This window comes from Muntiacus reevesi, chromosome 15 (genome assembly GCF_963930625.1).
Source record: "Muntiacus reevesi chromosome 15, mMunRee1.1, whole genome shotgun sequence".
Taxonomy (NCBI): domain Eukaryota; kingdom Metazoa; phylum Chordata; class Mammalia; order Artiodactyla; family Cervidae; genus Muntiacus; species Muntiacus reevesi.
The window spans coordinates 51,905,303-51,927,409 of NC_089263.1; the positions used below are offsets into that span (position 1 = coordinate 51,905,303).

Sequence of the window (22,107 nt, forward strand, 5' to 3'; positions counted from 1 at the left end):
GAACAAGTCACAGACTAGTGTATCTCACACTACCCGGGTACCTGGTTCCAGTGGTCCGAGAAGGCGGGCGGCCCCTTCGCCCGCGCCCACGAGGCGTGACTGGAGCCTTCCCTGCCTGTCTGATGCCAAGGCCCGCATCACCATCCTCCTCACACACTGGCGTCCCTGTCTGACTGACCCCTTTTCTAGGACTAGAGAATGAAGACAGGTTAGTCTGAGAGCGCCTGCTACCGGATCCTTTCTTCACAGTCTCCCCTCGGTCCTCAGACTACATGCCAGGCCAGCAAGGGCTGAGCCTCCAGGGCAGCAGGAAGCTGGTCCACACACCCACCACCAAGTTAGCTGGGAGCGGGAATCCTTCTACACGCCCGTCTAGACCCTCCTGACAAAGCTTCCTACTGCTGCCCTCAAAAACAGCACACCCACTCCTGCCCTGCCTCCTCTTGTACTTCAGGCTCTGGGCACCTGCAGAGGAAAACAAAAGGCTGGGGCACGCGTCAGGCTGGGGCCACTACCCCGGGCTTCCTGTGCCCCCGCCGAGACCCCCAGAGGCCGCAGGAAGTGGGGGTGAGGGGCGGGAGCCTGCGCCAGCCTTCCCAACGGCCCCTCACCTGTCTTCCACAGTTTCTCAGGAGGTCTACCTCCCACAGGGCTCCCCCCACCTCCCAGGCAAACCCCAAACGGGAGAGGAAGGAAAAGGGGAGGAAGAGGAGCTGGTCGAGCCAAGGAGGATGGGGGCTTCCCGTGAGAGGAACACGTCAGCAACCCTGCCCCCGCGGTGGCTCTCTCTGGAGACCCTGTCTGCACCTCAGCTTTCCTGGGCCTCCTCGGGAGCTGGGCAGGGCAAACTCGGCAGGCTCTGTCCCGCTGGCTTTCCCTTTGGGCTGCGCGGCTCCCCTCCCGGAGCTGCCGCTGCTGTGCACGGCGGACAGGCTCGTCCCGCTTGACGTGCGGTGTAAGCTGGAGGCCTTGGAGGAGAAGGAGCTGATGTCCCCCAGGTCCCCTGAGGAGCCGCCAGTCTGTGAAGGGGAGACTTCCGTTTCGCACTCCTGACACTCTACGATCGGCTCTTCGGTCTCCTGCAAAGAAGAGAGGGGCACAGCGGCTTGGAAACGCCACAGGAACACAATGCTCCTGTAATGACTGGAGAGTCCTAGATGGCAAGAAGTTTCAGTTTAGAGAGGTGGGAATTAGGAAGGAACTTTCTGGAATAATGGAAAGGTTCTGTTATCTTGCTTGGAATTGTGGTGATATATCATTGTCAAAACCACTGAACTGAACATTTAAGACCCATGCATTCTATAGGGAATATATCCTTCAATAACATAAATAAACAAAGGTGATACGAGATCAGGAGGAGGGGACCTCTATTACCGGGAGCTAAGTTAAATTATCATTTACTGAACCAGTTCACAACCTCTGGCTGCTGAGATGCCAGCAAGATTCCAATGCAGAGGAGAGAGGTAACGCCCTAGGGGAAGGAATGCAGGGGAGCAGGCAGGTTGGGGGTGGGAAAGAGTGGTCAGGAGCCCTTCTGGGTGCCTGATTACAGCAGTGGGCAGGCTGACAAGTTGTTTGAAATTAGGTATTTCAATATGTGAACAAGGAAATTAAAAATCACAGGCAAAAACAGATATAACATGGTATTACTGTTTATAAAAATAAAGACCACAAAGATAGTAAGCAAAATATATGAATTTCTGATACCTACAGAGGACAGGAATATTGAACTGACTTTATCTCACTCCCGTGCCTGCTTTGATGGATTGGTAGTGGTTGCCTGGAGCGCAGTTTGAAGCAGCCTCTGAGGCTAATCCCCAGGCTTAATGAGGAAAGGCTCTAGAACCGACTGGCAGTGTCCCCTCTGGCACAAGACAGAGATTGCAGGGCAGTTGCTGCCCATCTGCCTCCCTCCTCTAGATCGTCTGTGCATGATCGTGCCGGCTGCCAGAGAAAAGATGGGGAGACAAGCGGGGACAGACCCTCCCCTCAGAGTGTACAGTCTCTCTGGGCGACAGTACGCAATGTGCACAGGCACACGCATTTAATGATGATATTGATTAAATGATTATTTTTCACCACTCCTTTCTTGAAAATCTCTTCTCTAAAATCCATAAAGTCACTTTTTCTTCTTTTCAGCCTACCTGTTCAGCTAGCTCCACTTGTTTTTGGCTCCTCTTCCTCTGCCTATTCATTTTAAATTAGTATTTCCCAGGAGTCTGTTCTCATTTCTCTCCTCACTCTTCCATGTTTTCCCTGGCCAGCCTTACATGACTTATTCTGACCTGTCTACCAACAACACAATGATGACTGAGCGCTAAGCTCTCACATACAAATGCCTATTGAACTCTTACCCTTGGATGTACGAAGTACACCTGTATCTTAACTCCTCCAAAACTCAAACTGCTCTCCATTTCCTTGCCTTCAATGAATCCTGGAGGTCCCTAGTGCCTCTCACTTCCCCTGCAGCTTTCTGTAGCAGGGTCTGATTCTCCTTAACAAAACCTCAATCCCTGGTTGGGGAACTGGATCCCATACGCCACAGCTAAGAGTTCACATGCCACAACTAAAGATCCTGCGTGCAGCAACTAAGACTCAGCACAGCTAAATAGATAAATAGAAATAAATATTTTTTTAAAAAAAATGTGGAGATGAGAGGCCTCCTTGCCCCCCATTGCCATTAACAGATGATTTCTACCTCCCTGCTTCTTGCTCCTACCAAACCATTATCTGCCGTTCCGTTAAACTCTCTCCTTGCCTCCCTGTTACTCACCCACACCCTCCCAACCCTCTCACGCATGAACACCTTACACACCTGGTTCACAGCCTCCCCTTTTCCCCCATGTTTATCATCATTTTTGAGGCTAACAACCAACTGATGACCCATTGAGCAAGAGGCTTTCCTAATCTAATCACACCATTAACCTTTTCCTCTCCTCTACCCCAGCATCTGCATCCACCAGCATCATTACCAGAACCTGTACCACCTCCAGAAATCTCACCCCTCTCCACTCACCAACTCCTATCATTTATCTCCTACTGTAGCCAGATCTGAGTCAGGATCATCTGCCAAGGTCACTGAACTAAAGCATGTGTTGGGAGCCCAGAACTTAAGTCAACCCCTTCTCATGAACACAGCAAGCGAGCAGGGGGGCAAAACCAGTCCAGTGGGCTGGGACTCCAGGTAGCTTCTCAGTCAGACAGGAGACCCAAAGAGCAGCAGCGAACTACACCTGCTTTTGCAACTGTTCAAAAGTTCAGGCCTTGCTCTTATGATGACTTAGGTCCAGGTTCCAAGTTGGCCTGTGAAGATCTTTTTAATGCATTTGCTTATTCTTTTTCCTGTGTTCTCTTACTAGATACAGAGGCCACAGTAAGACAGAGTAGCAACCATCTTCTTTCCTGGATTTATCCTCCAAATAGCACAGTGCCTGCCACAAAAGTGGCTCTAAATAATATTTACTGAAGGAGGAATCTTCTCTCATAAACCAGGGTACTATTTATATTCTCCCAGTAAATGGTACCACCATCTATTTGGCTTCCCTGATGGTTCAGTGGGTAAAGAATCCGCCTACGATGCAGGAGACAGAGGAGACGTGGGTTCAATCCCTGGTCAGGAAGATCCCCGGAGGAGGAAATGGCAACCCACTCCTGTTTTCTTGCTTAAAGAATCCCATGGACAGAGGAGCCTGTTGGGCTACAGTCCAAACGGTCGCTAAGAGTAGGACATGACCGAGCAACAGAGCACACATCTATCTGCCCTAGCAGAAAGCCCAGGAATCATGTATGGTTCCTCCCTCTGCCAATAATCCCTGCGGTCAGGAATTCAGCAGCCCATCAATCTCACCTTCTGTATGTTCTGCATGTATTTTACATCTGCTTCACTCCTCTCAATCCCTGCTGCCACTGCCCTAATTTGACACTCTCTGCCTCTGGTCAGAACTTTGCCTCTAGCCTCTCCTGTTCCAATCAACTGTTACACTGTTCCAATTAGACCTTCCCATGCAAATCTGAGCATATCATTTCTTTCCCGCAAATTCTTTAAAGGTTCTCCCTCACACAAAAGATAAAAATCTAAAAAAAAAAACAAAGAAAGATAAGATAAAAATAGAAACTCTTTTCTATGGTATACAAAGCCTTATGCTCTGGGCCCTCACCAACCTCAAGGGCATCCTCTCTCATCATTCCCTACCCTTTCGTTCTTGTTGCAGCCTAAATATTCATTCAACATGCCACGCTGTCTACAACATTTACAAGCTCCTTCACTCTGCCTGCAATGTCCTTTCTCCCCTGCCCCTTACCCGCCACACTCGTGAGCGTACATCTTCTGTGAGGCCTTCTGGCCACCTTCAGGTAAGCGAACAGGCTCTGTGCCCTCTTTCTCACACACCTTTCCACGCCTCTACTGCAGCGACCACAAGTTCTGGATTTCCTGCAGGCCAAGTGTAAGCTCCTAAGAGAATAAGGACACTGTCTTTTTATCTTCGTAGTAGTGCTAGGAACACAGCAACACAGAAGTTGCTGGTAAATAAATGAGTAAAAGACGATAATCAAAGGCCACAAGAGATGAGGGGAAGTTCCCAGAATCCTCTGACCTCGACCTGTCCACCTTCACCGTCAGCCTGGCTGCCAACTGGACTGTTCCCACCTGTGTTCTCTTCTCTCGGCCTCTGCCTGTGCCCAAGGCTTCTTTGTAAATGGAATGTCCTTTCCCCGAATTGCTCAATATCTAAAACCACTGAGTTAGACCTCAGTGTTCACTAAGTTACTTTCTGGCCCTCACCCAAAGGATTTGTCCAAATTCCCTTCAGACAAGTTTCTTCCTCTTCTCCACTCCTACACAGACCTTCCTTTTGACACATGTCCCTTTCAGTCTTAAAGAGACCGCACACTGCAGGAGTCAGGAAGGCAGGCTCTGGAATCAGACTGCCTGGAATGAATTCCACTCCCTCTGTTTATTAGCTATACAGCAATTAAGCAAGTGATTTTAACTGCTATGCCTCAGTTTCTTGAGTGCAAAATGAGAATAATATCTACCTCATACCTTAGTTGTGAGAATTAAATAAGTTAAATCACTTAAAAGTCCTTAGAATAGTGCCAGGCATATAGCGAGTACCAATAAATGCTCAGTTCAGTTAGTTCAGTCACTCAGCCATGTCCAACTCTTTGTGACCTCGTGGACTGCAGCACGCCAGGCCTTCCTGTCCATCACCAACTCCAATAAATGTTAGCTGCTATTATAATTTTATTTAATTACGGCAGTGTTTCCCAAACTATGTAACATAGGGATATAATAAACATTACTGTAAAAAATGTTCAATGGTCAATTAAGTTTGGGAAATTCTGGGTTACACAATAAAATAAGTATCTTTACTATAAGACTTCTAAAGGCCTTTAATGTAATATGCACTGTGAATTCCCACAGTGGGGGAAGAGATGGTTACAGTTCTTGGTATTTTCTCAAACTTAATATTTATGACCATGGTATTTTTTTCCCTCTCAGAATATCTAGCAAGCCTACTGTTTCCAGATATATACTTTAAAAAGCATCATAAATGCAGTAACGAAGTAATATGTGTAACACTTAAAACAGCACCTGGCACAGACTTCTCTGTAGACTACAACAGTTACAAAAACTTGTCATGAAAGCAAATTGTTTTTCTGTAAAGCTGCTAAATTCGTAATTTCTCCAAAATAGTAATAACATTGAAAAAAATTTTGTAAACATAAAACTGAAGGTAGCATTCCAGTTCAAGACGGTGGAGCAGAGGAACATGCGCTCATCTCCTGCGAGAGCACCAACATCTCAACTAGCTGCTGAACAACCACTGACAGGAGGACGCTGGAATCCACCAGAAGGAGATACCCCACATCCAAAGACAGTGAAGAAGCTGCAGTGAGATGGTAGGAGGGGCACACTCATGATAAAAATTAAACATCACACCCACCGGGTAGGTGACCCACAGACTGGAGAAAGGGAATACCAAAGAAGTTCTCCCACTGTTGTGAAATTTCTGAACCCCAAGTCAGGCTTCTCAGCCTGGCGATCCAACAAAGGGACAGGGAATCCCCAGGGAATCTGACCTTGAAGGCCAGTGGGATTTGATTATAAAGACTTCTACAGGACTGGAGGAAACAGAGACTCCAGTCTTAGAGAGCACAAACAAACCCTTGTGAGCATCAAGGCTCAGAGCAAAGGAGCAGTGAGCCCCCAGGAAACTGAACCAAAACTACCTGCTAGTGTGGTAGGGTCTCCTGTGGAGGCCTGGAGCAGCAGGGCCTCACCACAGGGACAGGGGTACTGCAGCAGCTGTCTGGGAAGGTTCCCTTTGGCATAAACCCTCTTGGAGGTCGCCATTAACCCTACCTAAGAGCCCAAGGCTGGGTCACCTCAAGCCAAACATCTATCAGGAAGGAAACTCAACCCCACCCATCAGCAGATAACTGGATTAAAGCTTTACTGAGCAAGGCCCTGCCCACCAGAGCAAGACCCAAGTTTTCCCACCAGCAGTCCTTCCCATCAGGAAGCTTACACAAGCCTCTTAGCCTCCTCCATCAGAGGACAGACAGAAAGCCAAGAAGAACCACAATCACACAGTGAGCAAAACAAAACCACATTACAGAAAGTTAATCAGCATGAAAAAGCAGAAAGTTATGTCCCAGATGAAGGGACAAGATAAAACCCCAGAAAAACAAATAAATGAAGTGAAGATAGGCAATGTTCCAGAAAAAGAACTCAGAATAATGATAGTGAAAATGATTCAGGATCTCAGAAAAAGAATGGAGGCAAAGATTGAGAAGATGAAAGAAATGTTTACCAAAGACCTAGAAGAACTAAAGAAAAAAACAAAGAGGTGAATAATACACCAGAAGGAATCAACAGCAGAATAACTAAGGCAGAACCAGATAAATGACCTGGAGGACAGAAAGGTGGAAATCACTGCCACAGAACAGAATATAGAAAAAGGAATGAAAAGAAATGAAGACAGCCTAAGAGACCTCTGGGACAACATTAAATGCACCAATATTCACATTATACAGGTCCCAGAAGGAGAAGAGAGACAAAGGACCACAGGAAAATATTTGAAGAAGTAACAGCTGAAAACTTCCCAAACATGGGAAAGGAAATAAACAAACCAAGTCCAAGAAGCACAGGGTCCCAGGCAGGATAAACCCAAGGGGGAACACACTGAGATACACAGTAATCAAACTGACAAAAATTGAAGATAGAGATAAATGTTAAAAGCAACAGTGGAAAAATGACAAATAATATACACGGGAACTCCCACCAGGCTATCAGCTGGTTTCTCAACAGAAACCACAAGCCAGAAGGAAAAGGCATGATATATTTAAAGTGATAAAGGGGAAAAACCTACAACCAAGAAGACTCTACCCAGCAAGACTCTCTTTCAGATTTGATGGAGAAATCAAAAGCCTTCCAGACAAGCAAAGTTAAGAGAATTCAGCACCACCAAACCAGCTTTATAACAAACGCTAAAGGAACTGCTGTAGGCAAGAATCAGAAGAGAAGAAAAAGACCTAGAGAAAATAAACCCCAAACAATTAAGAAAACGGTAATAGGATCATATATATCGATAAATACCTTAAATGTAAATGGATTAAATGCACCAACTAAAAGACATAGACTGGCTGAGCAGATGAAAACATGTGCATGTGGAGCCCATTATATAGAGTGAAGTAAGCCAGAAAGATAAAGACCAATACAGTATACTAACGCATATATATGAAATTTAAAAAGGTGGTTAACGATAACCCTATATGCAAAACAGAAAAAGAGACACAGATGTACAGAACAGACTTTTGGACTCTGTGGCAGAAAGCGAGGGTGGGATGTTCTGAGAGAATAGCACTGAAACAAGTATACTATCAAGGGTGAAACAGATCACCAGCCCAGGTTGGATGCATGAGACAAGTGCTCAGGGCTGGTGCACTGGGAAGACCCAGAGGGATAGGGATGGAGAGGGAGGTGGGAGGGGGGATCGGGATGGGGAACACATGTAAATCCATGGCTGATTCATGTCAATGTATGGCAAAAATCATTACAATACTGTAAAGTAATTAGCCTCCAACTAATAAAAATAAAAGAAAAAAAAAAGAAAACATGTGCATGTATGCATTTCCACTCACCATATCACTCCGTGTGACCTCCCCCCAATTGTATGCAATTTAATTACATACAATTAAAATTGTATGTAATTATTTTATATTTACATACAATTAAAATTGTATGTAATTATTTTATATTTACAGTTAATCATGTTCCCATTATGGTTTGCAACTGTAATTATATTTTATTTTTTATAATTATCTTTTGATTGTGAAAAATGATAAACTTTTTTTTTTTTTTTTTAGCTTTCTATTCACAAAACAGTTTATTGACCTACCTCACCTGGCCGGCCACATGGCCCTTGGGTCAGGGGAAGTATCAGTCTAACTGCAGTTAGGCTGGGCTACAGCCTCTGCCCTGCAAAGAGGGTGATAAACATCTTTTACTATTGTGATTATGTAACTATTACTCACCTAATACCACTGTATCATGATTGGTCGACAGAAACGTTATGTAATTCTGTATCACCTAAACTATCATTTAATAGAAAAACCTGTAATCACTATTTAAAGTCCATATGCATATCAGAATTACCTTGAAAGTTTTTGAAAACTACAAATATCCAGGATTTTTTTTTTTTTTTGCCAGAGGTCCAGGTATGTTTCTAATGGGCAGCCATGTTTAAAAATGACTGGACTATATGAGGATCTTTTACTTTTATTGTTTCAGTTTTTCTATTTCATAGTCAGTGCTCCCATTTCATTCAGTTTATGTTTTCCAATTTCTCTATCTCTTTTTTTTGATGTTCTTTCTCAAGCCTTTATCAAGCACAGCAGAAAAGCTTTTGTATACATATATATAATATATATATTTTATAAAATGTATGAATTTTTGCCTAACTAAAAACTTTATGACATTTTGATTCCACTTGTTTGATTTAGCATGAATGGAATGCTAGATTTCTAATTAAAAAAAAGATATACAACAAGCAACAAAGGTTTACTGTATAACACAGGGAACCTAGTCAATATCTTGTAATACCTATAATGGAAAATAATTTAAAAAATAATATACAGGTATATGTATAACTGAATCACACACACAAAAAAGAATTCTCTTTCTGAAATTTAGTAATGTTTATCTTCTTGCCAATTTTTCTAAATGTCCTATGGACATCTAATAACATGAGATACAAAATTTTAAGTATATTTCTGTAGGATATGCTTAATATAAATTAATTATATTTAAATTATTGACATTAAAGATGCTATTATTTTTTCTGCAGTTGATAAAATATTCTCAGAGAAATGTCAATATGTCTATGATTATATATTTTTTCTTTTCCCTTATATTTCTTCTGATATTTGCTGTATCTATCTTTCTTTGTTGTTAAAAGTGTTTAATGGTTTATGATGTCTATCTTCTTTGTGAAATTGTACCTTTTATCATTAAAAATATTCATCTTTGTTTCATTTAAAATAAAAATTTTTTTTAAAATTGAAGGTAAACCAGCATTTTAAAAGAAATATTTCTGGCATCTGGTGTATAATGAAGAATATAAGACAATTTCTCAAACTAAAATTAAATACTTTCTGACATGCGGGCCATAATGGCCCATTAATGAATAGCAGCAATAATATGTTCCACTTAAACTATTTACCAGTTTAATTCTCCCAGAGCACAATCTCCTATATGGCTAGCTGCCAGAATTAAAGAAAAGCGCTTGACTAAGGAATAACATAGCTATGCCTCTTGTCAATTACTCAAATGGTTCCTGGAGGAACTCCCCAGTGTTCCAGTGGTTAAGAGTCCACCTGCCAATGCCGGGGACACGGGTTCCAACCGCGATCCCGGAGGACCCCACATGCTACAGAGCAACAAAGCCTGCAGGCCACAACTGAGGCCGCACTGTAGAGCCCTTAAGCTGCAACTGCTGAAGCCCGCAGGCCCTAGAGCCCACGCTCTGCAGTAAGAGAAACCCCCACAACGAAGAGCAGCCTCCACATGCCGCAACCAGAGAACGCCCACAAGCAGCAACAAAGACCCCGTGTATCACATAAATAAATATTTAAAAAGTAAAACATTTTATCATTGTATGTACCAAGATATTAACATATGTGGGCTTCCCTGGTGGCTCAGTGGTAAAAAAATCCACCTGCCAATGCAAATGGGTTTGATCCCTGGATCAGGAAGACCCCCTGGGGAAGGCAATGCCTACCCGCTCCAGTATTCTTGCCTGGGAAACTTCATGGACGAAGGAGCCTGGCGGGCTACAGTCCATGGGGTTGCACAAGAGTCAGACATGACTAAGTGATTAAATAGGAGCATTAACATATATACCAGATATTAACATATGTACCAAGAAAAAAAGTGCCAGATCTTTAATTCTGGAAAATCTAATCTCAGCCACTGTTAGATCTAAACAAAGTCAGCATACAACACTGTCCACTGTAACAGTCAATAAACATCAATATTCCACTGACACTGGCAATGAGTTCATGGTGAATTCTACTAAAAAATAACAGGCTCATAACCACCCATGGATGGAGACCAAGATCAATGAGTAAAAAATGGTAACATGTGAGAAAACAGTAAGAAACAATGAGAAAATACATGGTGCTAAGCAGGAGATTCTAAACTTCATTAGTTTCCAAGGATTAAAAATAACACATAAAATCTTTATACATGACAGAGAATTACCACTCTGTTCTCTATAGATATGGAAAGCATGATGGGACTGGTTAAATGACCAAAGGTCAGACAGCAAACCCATGGTTGGGAAAAACAGAACTCTAACCCAATTCTTAAATCTTTCTCACAGGAGGAGGAAGGGAAACGAAGCATCAGCAGCTAGCTGCATAGGGAAGAGGGATGGAGGCAGAAAACCAGGGTAATTTTCCTATTGAAAGAAATCTGCCACATAGACCCAAAGTATGTATTACCTCAGTTACTTTTCTTTCTACTTCTGTTCCATCCACATAATACACGTCTGTGATGACACGAGTGACAAGCGTGCGCACCTCACGAATTGTTCTCATGTGCCGATGCAAAACATGGCCGTGCGGGGGCTGAGGCATATCAAACTCTTCCTCTCCCTATGACAGAAAACAGAGCGCACAGGCATGAGCCTCACTGCAAACTGGCAGACTCACAAGTCAACTTCTTCACGATGAGCACTGTTCACAGGTTCCATGAATCTCGTGCGATGGCATTTTCCAGCTGCCTTGTTTCTATTCACTTATGGGTAACACTAGGGATGGGCCAGCTGTCTACTGCGAGGAGTTTGTATGGGTTTCACCTAACACCCTATTTCAGTCTAAATCTAAATCATAACATCTAGCATTTATATCTAGGATTTTTAAGTGAAATTTTGATCAGCATACAATTTATACTTGCAAGAGGTCTTCAGATAAAAGAAAGGCATTCTTTAGAACTTTATATAAAACAGAAAAAGATCTGAAAATCTCAGTGCAGTCTGTTTTTCCTGCATTAGTAAGTGAAAATTATGGTATATTTATTCCTGGAGCAAGACACATTGATTTCTCCTAGAATTAAATATGAAATATCTAATGTATTCCAAATAATAGATTGTAACTAAAGAGTTGAGCTAGTGTCCAGAAACAGAGGATATTAGCAAATTAGGATTTGGTTATCTAGTTGTATCATAAACAATAATCAGTTACATAGTTTAAATGAGACCTTACATTTTTATGACTATTACATACATGTTTTCTCATAACATCTGTATCACATTCATCCACATCCACAACCCCAGCCCTTCTACACCACAGCTCTGTAACTGCTTCTTTCTCCCACCTGATTTCCCCTAGGGTAGACTGATACTACTTTCTGCAATCAGTGTCAAGGTCAGTGTCAGTGTCAAGTGTCCTTCAGAAGAGTTACATGCGCCACTGCAGTAATGATGAGCTTGGTTTTTCATTACAGTGTGGTAGTAATTTACCTAAAGTAATTTATCTGAAGAATTCCCAGTCCAACTTCATGTTAGGGTGAAATATCTACGAAAATTATGTGAATAAATACAAATAAAGTGCATGGAAACTTATTCAACCAATTCCTTAAAATAATTCTGTCTATACAAACAACTCTGGTTAATGAATGGTCACGGTACTGGTCTGTCACACACTAGTCACCAGGGTGCCCCTGCATAAGAACCATAGCAGCCTGGACCTGCCAGCTGCCCACACGTGATGAGGCCCTCCATCACAGAAGTCTAAAAGCTTTTGGTGTGCCTTACGTATATCCTTAAAATCCAGCCAAAACCTCCCTGTAGTCTTCCATTACAACAGCCAGGTAAGTGATCACATCAAGAGAAATACCTAAACAAACATGTCTACGGGAGTAAGAAAGGAGAGAAGGGAAGAGAGCAGATAAAAAGAAAGTTACGCTTACTCTCTTCCAATAGTATTCTGAAAAGAGGTTTCTGTAAAGATACGTAGCTTGAGGATCTTGTTATAACTAAGGGAAGACAAAATGAAAATAAAGCCACACTTCTACTTCACAGAAGTAGTGGCTGTGGGCCACCTGACACACAAATGGAAATTTAAGGAATGTCACAGGTAGGCTGCCTATGCTTTTCTCTGAGCCTGACCTGAGTCCTACCCAGACTGCAGGAGATAAAAAAGCACCAACATTCAGATGTCCATACAGCCTTACATTTTCTAATCACTCTTCAAAAGATGGCATACCAATCCCAATTTCTGTTACAGTACCCATCATTTATATTTCTTTTATTGTGGTAAAATATACTTAACGTAAAAATTACTGACTTTAACCACTTTTAAATATACAGTTTGTAGCATTATGTACATTCACACTTTCACAAACATCACTGTATCCATTTCTCCATAACTCTTTTTATCTTTCCCAACTGAAACTCTGTACCCATTCCCTATTTGTATTTTTGAGCACTCTTCTTTCCATGGCAGGAGGAACTAGCTTTTTAAATGTGCTGTTTCTCTCTGCATGACATAGGAGTAGTATAGCATAAGTAATGGTTGTGTTGATAACAGCTGCAGTAGTGGTATTTAAAGCAATAATCAATAGGCTGTAGCAGCAGCCAGTCTATACTGAGCATTTACTATGTGTCACACCCAGCACTAAGGGCTCTGCAAACTTAATCTCATTCAACTTTCAAGACATCTAGATGACTCTGACTCCAAAGCCTGGGCCTTCCTTAACCACTCTGGCTCACTCCCTGGCTCCTCATCGTCACGACACAGGAGCAGGAAATATTTCCCTAGTTGACAGAAGGAGAATATGAGGAAGTGAAGAAAGACACAATCTAGTGGCACTCGTGTGATTACTGTCTTTAGGATGCAAGTTTTAACCCTTGTTATGAAGGCAGAGAAACCAAATTATTATGTGGCAGAATACAAGCACTTTAAATTAAGGGTGAAAATAAACAGCTGCAAAATAGGATCTCATGTGCTACAGCTCCTATATCCAAAAGGCTATGTTATTTTGAATCTGTATGAATTGATAAGGTCTTAGGTCTCAGAGAGTGTTAGTATTAAAGGCTAATGTAAACAGAATTTTTGGAGAGGCACGGATAAACAGAACAAGACTACACAAGCTATGATTAAAAAATAGAAAAGCAACATAGCATAATGAAAAGAATACCGATTCTGAAGTCAGATATGCTGAGTTCAAATTCCAGTTCTGCCACCTACTGATGGCAAAATCTTGGGCAAGTTACTTAACCTCTCTTCAGCTCGGTTTCTTTACCTGTGAAATGGGAATAACAATACCAACCTCATGGGTTGTCTTGAGCACAGTGCTGATATACTGTAGGTGTTCAATAAATAGGAACTATGTTATTTTTATAAAACAAACAACCTGGACCATTCAAATGAGAGGTACATCACTAGTACAGCTTTCCTAGGCAGATTTCAAGTGATGATGCTCTACTGAAAAGGCAATTTAACAGTGGTTACTAATGAAATTTTATGAACTTCCTCTTGTTAGCATGTACATTACTACCACCACTTCTTACCCCTCAATTTTCACTAGTTCCTACACATCCCGACTCTATTTCCAAAAACCTGTTCTTCCAGTCTCATGTTCATCAGCCCCAATACTTTTCTTTCCACTCTATCTACTCTTAGCCTCTTTCTGGTTACCTGGGAACTTTCCCTGTTACTGCTGTTTCCAATACTGTGATATGCTATCCTTCACACGTCTTCTACTCCTTCTGGAAACCATAGTGAAATCAACTTGGGGGAGAAGCAGTTAGCTCTGATGGTTATAAAGAATGAAAAATGACAGAAGAAGACTGAATATAGAAAAATATCACAGGACCCAGACTATACTCCTGGCTTTCTCATCCAGTAAAGACCTACTTCACAAACTCTAACACCAAAGACTGTATAAATAGTGTTTGGCTATAGCTACTCATAATCTCCACCACCCTGTCTCTTATCCTGGATGAACTCTTTGCCTTTTAACCACTGGTCTGTATAAACTGTTAAGAATGACTGTTAGGCAGAAGCAGCACAACTTAAACTCTCAGGCCCCGAGGCACCCCGCGCGCTCACCTGGCTGTGGAGCGACTCCGTGTCATCCCCAGGAGCACTGACCGCTCTCTCGCCACTCCCCTTCTCAGTCTGAACTGTGGCGTCCTGTCTTCCAGAGCTCTGGTCCACGGTACTGGTCCCTTGTTCACACACATTCTGTACAGTCTGAGTCGCTGCTGAAACAGTTTCTGGGACCCACAGGGAACGTTCTATGGTCTGGATCCCTACGTTATTTTGGCTGGGCCTTGCAATCAAGGCCTTACTAGACTTCTCCTGCCTGGGACTCCATTCTCCCTCCTGGCCTCCTGGCCGATCTATCTCCATTGCTTCCCCTTGAGGACTGGAGGGCTCCTGTGTGCCCATCTGCTGGCAGGGAGGAGCAGCAGGCTCTTTGACAGGACTACTGGGCTTCACGGGCTGGTGACTCTGCCTGATCCCTTGGTCACCTTCCAACTTTCCCTTCTCCTCATCATCTTGAGTATTCGGAAAATGGAGCAAGTTTCCCCTGTAAATGAAGCACATAAAGAAACCATGTTTTAAAAAAAATATATCAAGTAAGAGTGAGTGAGTGAGTGAGTGAGTGAGTGAGTGTGTATAAAAAATATATCAAGTAAGAGTGAGTGAGTGAGTGTGTGTGTGTGTGTGTGTGTGTGTGTAGGGAGAAACCATAATTTGATGATCTGAGAAATGCAGGGAAGGGTGAAAATAAGGTGACCAAGTATATCACCTTACAAGATTTCTCATCATTTCATTCCTGTGCAAAAATAATGGTACACAGGATTAGTCCACTATGACAGTAAAATAGCCACCATATTTCTCTTCTCCATTAGCTATGGAGAGGAACTCTGAAACCTGACACAGGAAAATAAGGTCAACAAAAGATGTAAACCATTACTGAAGCCATAGACAATGAGGGCAATTTAGGGATCTACCTTAAAAGAGATCAGCTAGGTCGAGATCTCTCATTTGGCTTTATTAATGGTTCTAACATTCCTTAAATGACTCCCAGCAATCTAGATACAATCTAGATACATTACCCCCTTGACTAATAATTTGAAGAAAAGAAACCCACTCTTTAAAGGAAAGAATTGTAGGTGAGATTCTAGTTTTGCTAGCTATACTGGCAGTATCTACAACAAACCATTTCAGAATGATTCGATTCTTCAGAGTATTCCTTTTCATTAATCTTCCCATTTGGCTATCAGTGATTTATTTATATGTCCCACAAGCATTTGATAAATGTCTCCTACAAACCAGATACCATGAAGCCCTGAGGCTCAAAGTAAGTGCTTAATAAATTCACTTTCAACAAAAGAATGTTCTCGAAATCAATTTACTGCAAAAATCTACTTACAGATTAAATAAACTAACTGTATTTAATATAACTGTGTTCATCTAGAAAATGTCCATAATATCTTTTTAATAAATCATAAGTTCAGACTCCATGACATAAATCATAGCAAGATCCTCTGTGATCGACCTCCTAGAGTAATGGAAATGAAAACAAAAATAAACAAGTGGAGCCTAATTAAACTTAAAAGATTTTGCACACACAAAAAAAAGATTTTGCACAGCAAACTATAAACAAGGTAAAAAGACAATCTTCAGAATGGGAGAAAATAACAGCAAATGAAACAACTGACAAAGGATTAATTTACAAAATATATAAGAAGCTCATACAACTCATATCAGAAAACCAAACAACCCAATCAAAAAGTAGGAAAAACACCTAAGTAGACATTTCTCCAAAGAAGATATACAGATGGCTAACAAACACATGAAAAGATGCTCAACATTACTCATTCCTAGAGAAATGCAAATCAAAAACTACAATGAGATAGCACCTCACACCAGTCAGAATGGCCAACATCAAAAAATCTACACACAATAAATGCTGGAGAGGATGTGGAGAAATGGGAACCCTCTTGCACTATTGGTGGGAATGTAAGTTGATACAGCCACAATGGAGAACAGTGTGGACACTCCTTAGAAAATTAGGAATAAAACTACCATATGGACCCAGCAATCCTACTACTAGGCATACACTCTGAGGAAGCCAAAATTGAAAAAGATACATATACCCCAATGTTTACTGCAGCACTATCTACAATAGCTAGAACATGGAAGCAACCTAGATGCCCACTGACAGATGAATGGATAAAGCAGCTGTGGTACACATGCACAATGGAACATTACTCAGCCATAAAAAGAAACACATTTGAGTCAGTTCTAATGAGGTCGATGAACCTAGAGTCTATTATACAGAGTGAATTAAGTCAGAAAGAGAAAAATAAATGTTGTATATTAATGCATATACATGGAATCTAGAACGGTGATACTGATGAAACTATGTGCAGGGCAGCAATGCAGACACAGACATAGAGAACAGACTTATGGACAAAGGGTTGGGGGAGGAAGAAGAGGATGGGATGTACAGAGATAGTAACACGGAAACTTTCATTACTATATGTAAAATAGATAGCCAATCAGAATTTGCTGTATGATGCAGGGAACTCAAATTGGGGCTCTGTGAAGAAATCTGAGCACCAAAAAATTGATGCTTTTGAACTGTGGTGTTGGAGAAGACGCTTGAGAGTCCCTTGGACTGCAAGGAGATCCAACCAGTCCATCCTAAAGGAGATCAGTCCTGGCTGTTCACTGGAAAGACTGATACTGAAGCTGAAACTCCAGTACTTCGGCCACCTCGTGCGAAGAGTTGACTCATTGGAAAAGACCCTGATGCTGGGATGGGTTGGGGGCAGGAGGAGAAGGGGACAACAGAGGATGAGATGGCTGGATGGCATCACCGACTTGATGGACGTGGGTTTGAGTAGACTCCGGGAGTTGGTGATGGACAGGGAGGCCTGGCATGCTGCGATTCATGGGGTTGCAAAGAGTCGGACACGACTGAGCAACTGAACTGAACTGAACAACCTAGAGGTGTGGGATGGGGAGGGAGGTGGAAGGGAGGGAACATATGTATACCTATGGCTGATTCATGTTGATGTTTGGCAGAAACTAACACAATTCTGTAAAGCGGTTATCCTTCAATTAAAACATAAATTTAAAATAAAAATAAATAAGTCATAAATTCAGTGAGTTACTGTACTATGAAAAACAACATACTGATGTATTTTTAGATTCCATTAAATATACAGCAGGCTCAGGATTCCCTGGTGGTCCAGTGGTAAAGAATGCCCCTGCCAATCCAAGGGACACAGGTTCTATTCCTGATCCAGAAAGATCCCACATGCCGTGCAGCAACTAAGCCCATAAGCCACAACTACTGAATCCTGTGCACCTAGAGCCCATGCTCCGCATCTAGAGAAGCCACTGCAATAAGAAGCCCGTATATAAGAGTAGCCCCTGCTGACTGCAACTAGAGAAAACCCATGAATAGCAATGAAGACCACACGCGTGCACGCATCTGCGTACACACACCCCCCCCCAGAATAAGGGCTTTCCTCATGGCTCAGACAATAAGAATCTGCTTGCAATGCAGGAGACCTGGGTTCAATCTTTGGGTTGGGAAGATCCACCGCCAGAATAAAGACAACAAAAAGAATCCATTCTGAACTAATCATGGAAAGACATCTGGAGTGTTTCAGGCTGCCATGTTTGACAAAGCATAAACTGAGATATACCCAGAAGATAAATTCAGGGTGACAAACGGTCTAGAAACTATGTATCTTGCTGCTGTAAGTGTTTGGCCACAGAAAGACAGAGGTAGCCATCTAGACAGAAAAAGCTGTCTCCAACTTGGGAGGAGCTCTCACCCTAAGAAGTTGAAGGGACCTGAGCAGACAGAAAAGGAAGCATGAAGAGTTCTTTAGGGCTTGCTCTGCATCTTGGAGAAGAAAGGAAAAAGGAGACATTTCTGAGTTTCTATCTTGTATAGCACAGCTTACCACAAAAGGAGATTAAAGCAGGGTTTACAAGAGAGTTCTGGCCAAAGAGAGCCTGGTATATTCAATGCAATTGGTTGTTAAGAGCTTGGGTCCTATCTGTCAGGAACCTCAACTGAATGAGGATTTATGGCCCAGTAAAGAACAGGTAAGAGCAAAATCACCAGAAGACCGATGAGCAACACCAACCTGGTTTATAAGTGAACATGCATACAAATTACTTAGCAGAGTGCTAGATACACAACAGATGCTCAATCAGTATTAGCTGTATATGACAAAGCATGGACTGAATACACATTTGAGTCTTTAAGACATCTAACATATCAACACCTAAGCAATAATAAAACTGAGCCAAAAGCTAGAAGGGACGGGATTTGATTTACCATTTTAAGAATTCAATTGTATTGTTCCCACCCCTAAACAAGCCTAGACATTTGACCTCATAAACTATTGATTTAGGGCAGAACTTCTGAATAGAATTTCAGTTTTAAAACAAAGCTTCATTTTATTTTTGACTTTTTAATTCCTAATTTGACAAATAACAGGCTGCCTTTCCCCCCAAAACTGTTAATCAGAACAATTCCTCTCTCTCTAAAGACTAAAGGTATCTCACTGCAACAGCAGCAACATTCAGCAGATTCCAGTCAAATATCAGAATTTTATTACTCATTTTCCTTGTGTTAGCACCAAATAAAGGATGTGCAAATCACACCTTCCTCCAAGAAACATCTATCACAAAGATGTGTATATTAAATCTCCCACAAAACAATAAAGAAGGAAATTTGAGCACCAGAAAAGAGACAGACAAAAGAAATTCAATAGTTTTCAAAAGGACCACACTTCCCTTTCTTCATTAGTTTCGGCTACACAATTCTACTCTGGTCACTATATGTTAGGTTAGAAACTGAAGCCAAAAAAAGCAAATTATAGCAGAAAAAGCCTGGGTAAAATTAATTCAAAGTGAAATGTGGAAAGAATAAACCTTCATATTTAATAAATGTCTAACCATTCTGTTCTCAGCATAGGTAGGTCTGTCTGAGGGGGAACTGGAAACAAGATCACCTGAATTCTCAGGCCCTTCTTCCATCAGGTTAAACAAAAATCACCAGCATCTTAGTCTATTATAAACCATCTAATAAAACAGGAAGGCAATACAATGCAATCAATAAATTTCCTAATTGCTGGGACAAGGCCACACTACTTTTGAAACCATACAAGGTGGTACTTCACCTAACAAGTTTCCCGATAAAACAAAGGATGTGATCTGGACTATCTGATTCCCAAGAATACCAACAAGTTCACGTGTAATCATCAGAATGTTTATAGTAAAAGCACTGATGTGCTTCTCTTAAATATTTCTACCAATAAGGAACACATAAACTATGTTGCAGGGAAGTAGGACTCGAGTGCAGAGAGTGTAAGTTCAATCCCTGGTTGGAGAACTAAGGCCCCCCACAAGCTAGAAACAGCCAAAAAAAAAAATTCTGTTGCAAATAACACTATAAAGAATATACCTGATGACAAAACATTATTATAGTAGCTAATTACAAATTACTGAATTCTAGATACAAAATTCCTAATAAAGATACAAACTTAATCCACTGCCATTACTTATTTCTCCTACAGGAAATTTAAGAATCACACATTCCAAACAAGATATTTTTCTAATACAGAAGAAATACTGTGTAACTCAAAAAATTTTTCCAAGCTTCACAGCTGTTCTAAGAGATGATGGAGTAAAGAAATTATTGGAAAATTTTAATTCCATCAAGCCTGATAAACTTTAAATTTGAGCTGTCAAATATCCCAGTTTTGCTGTATGGGAAACTAATGGAAAATAAAAATTCTGTTAAAAGTAAACATGTCCAAAACTAAGTAAAAGAGAATAATATTAGAAATTCAGGATCATATATTTTTATAAGTTGTGAAGACTGAATCATTTTAAATTGATAGAACTGGCAGATAAAGACAAAAATCTATCTATAAAATATCTAATAAAACTCATGACATCTCATTTATAAATCTACCTAGAATATGCCACAAGTCCCTCAAATAAAACAGTAAGCTCAAGTTCACAAAACAGCAGCAGTATATTCTAGATTTTGCTACCAATCATTTTGTGAATCCACATAGCCCAAAAGATGCTATGAAAATAATGCTCGCCTGATGGGTGCAGAGGAGGAATTCTGACTTCGAGCCTCATCCTCTTGCTGGGCTTCACAGACACAGCTAAACACAGACATGGTCTTCTGGGAACTAAGAAATAAAGCAATACACTGTGTTAATTGTGAAAGGAAAAGTACCTCTCTGGAAATTATCCTTTTAGGTACAGAGAGAATAAGATTCTTTCTCTGAATCTGAAAAATCTGAATACCAAATATTTGATGACATTAGGAATCAATGCCAACTTCAAAAGCATGATAATAGTACTGTGGTTAAGTTCAAATTAAAGAATTCTTGCCTTTTAGAGACAGCATTGAAATATTTACAGATAAAAATGATACAATGCTAGAATTAGCTTTTAAAAAATCCAGTGGAGTGGACAGTGTGGGAAGCATTTATAAATGAATCAAGACTAGCCATAAATTGGTAATTTCTGACCCTGGGTGATGAATACATGGTAGGTCATGATACTATTCTCTTTACTTTTGTATATGCATGAAATCTTCCATAATGAAAGGTGTAAGAGAGACAAGATGGAAGCAAGTAATCTGAACAGTGTCCAGCTACAGACAACACTTAAAAACAGAGTGGTACTGCTTCACCTAAACACAGAGATGGCATTTAAACTACACTAACAGAGTCCATCACCAACTCGATGGACATGAGTTTGAGCATGCTCTGGAGTTGGTGGACAGGGAAGCCTGGCATGCTGCAGTCCATGGGGTCGCAAAGAGTCAGACACAACTGAACCATTCAACTGAACGGAACAGAGCTTACTTTAACTATGGTGAACCCAAAGGTAAAGTCAAAGATTCTTAAAATCTGGATTCTCCTATATGAAATTTGCTTCACAACAATATCACTGAATCTCATTCTATGGATCCTCCAATCCAACCCTCTGCCTCAGGTTTTTCCCTATTTTTCCATCCCTACATTCCACCCAAAGGGTCTAGAAAGTTTCTGCAGCATATACTGTTTCCTCTTAACAAGTACATGTACAAAGTGATAACAAGTTGTGCAGAGTTTAACAATTTTGTTAAAACTGAAAGATCAAGTATAAACTCCACTTTCTTCAACATTAAAGAGTCTTCAACTAATAAGGAGTCAAAGGTACTTACCTTTCAAATTAAATATGTAAAAAAACAAAATAATTAATCTCTCTAGACATAGCTTAGCACAAATCAAAGGATTTAGATGGATCAGACACTTATGAGTGAGGATCAAATTTAGTCTACAGACAACTTAGTCAACAACAATGTTAGGTAACCCACCAAGCAGGAAATTTTATTTTAAAAAATTCAGGCCACAGGATACCTGACTGTGTCCAGCAGCACGTTGTTATTTAATGTGACATAGTGATTGTATGTTTACAAAATGGAATAAATGTGTTGTATGTATAAATCTGTTAATTATAGTTTTAATAAACATTTTTTATGGA

The 22,107-nt window shown here is 41.1% G+C and overlaps 1 protein-coding gene across 4 annotated transcripts in view; it reads right to left on the reverse strand.

The window, feature by feature from the left end:
- TP53BP1 (tumor protein p53 binding protein 1) overlaps positions 1-22,107 on the reverse strand; it is a 69,117-nt gene that overhangs the window by 11,568 nt on the left and 35,442 nt on the right. For 3 of the 4 annotated variants that reach the window (XM_065905819.1, XM_065905817.1, XM_065905816.1), the window contains 5 exons: positions 20,670-20,762; positions 14,623-15,106; positions 11,011-11,163; positions 808-1,079; positions 42-191 (listed from right to left, as the gene is read on the reverse strand). In XM_065905819.1, coding sequence (XP_065761891.1) covers positions 42-191; positions 808-1,079; positions 11,011-11,163; positions 14,623-15,106; positions 20,670-20,762 — 1,152 coding nt within the window. The remainder of the gene's footprint in view (positions 1-41; positions 192-807; positions 1,080-11,010; positions 11,164-14,622; positions 15,107-20,669; positions 20,763-22,107) is intronic. The other variant, XM_065905818.1, reaches the window with a different exon arrangement.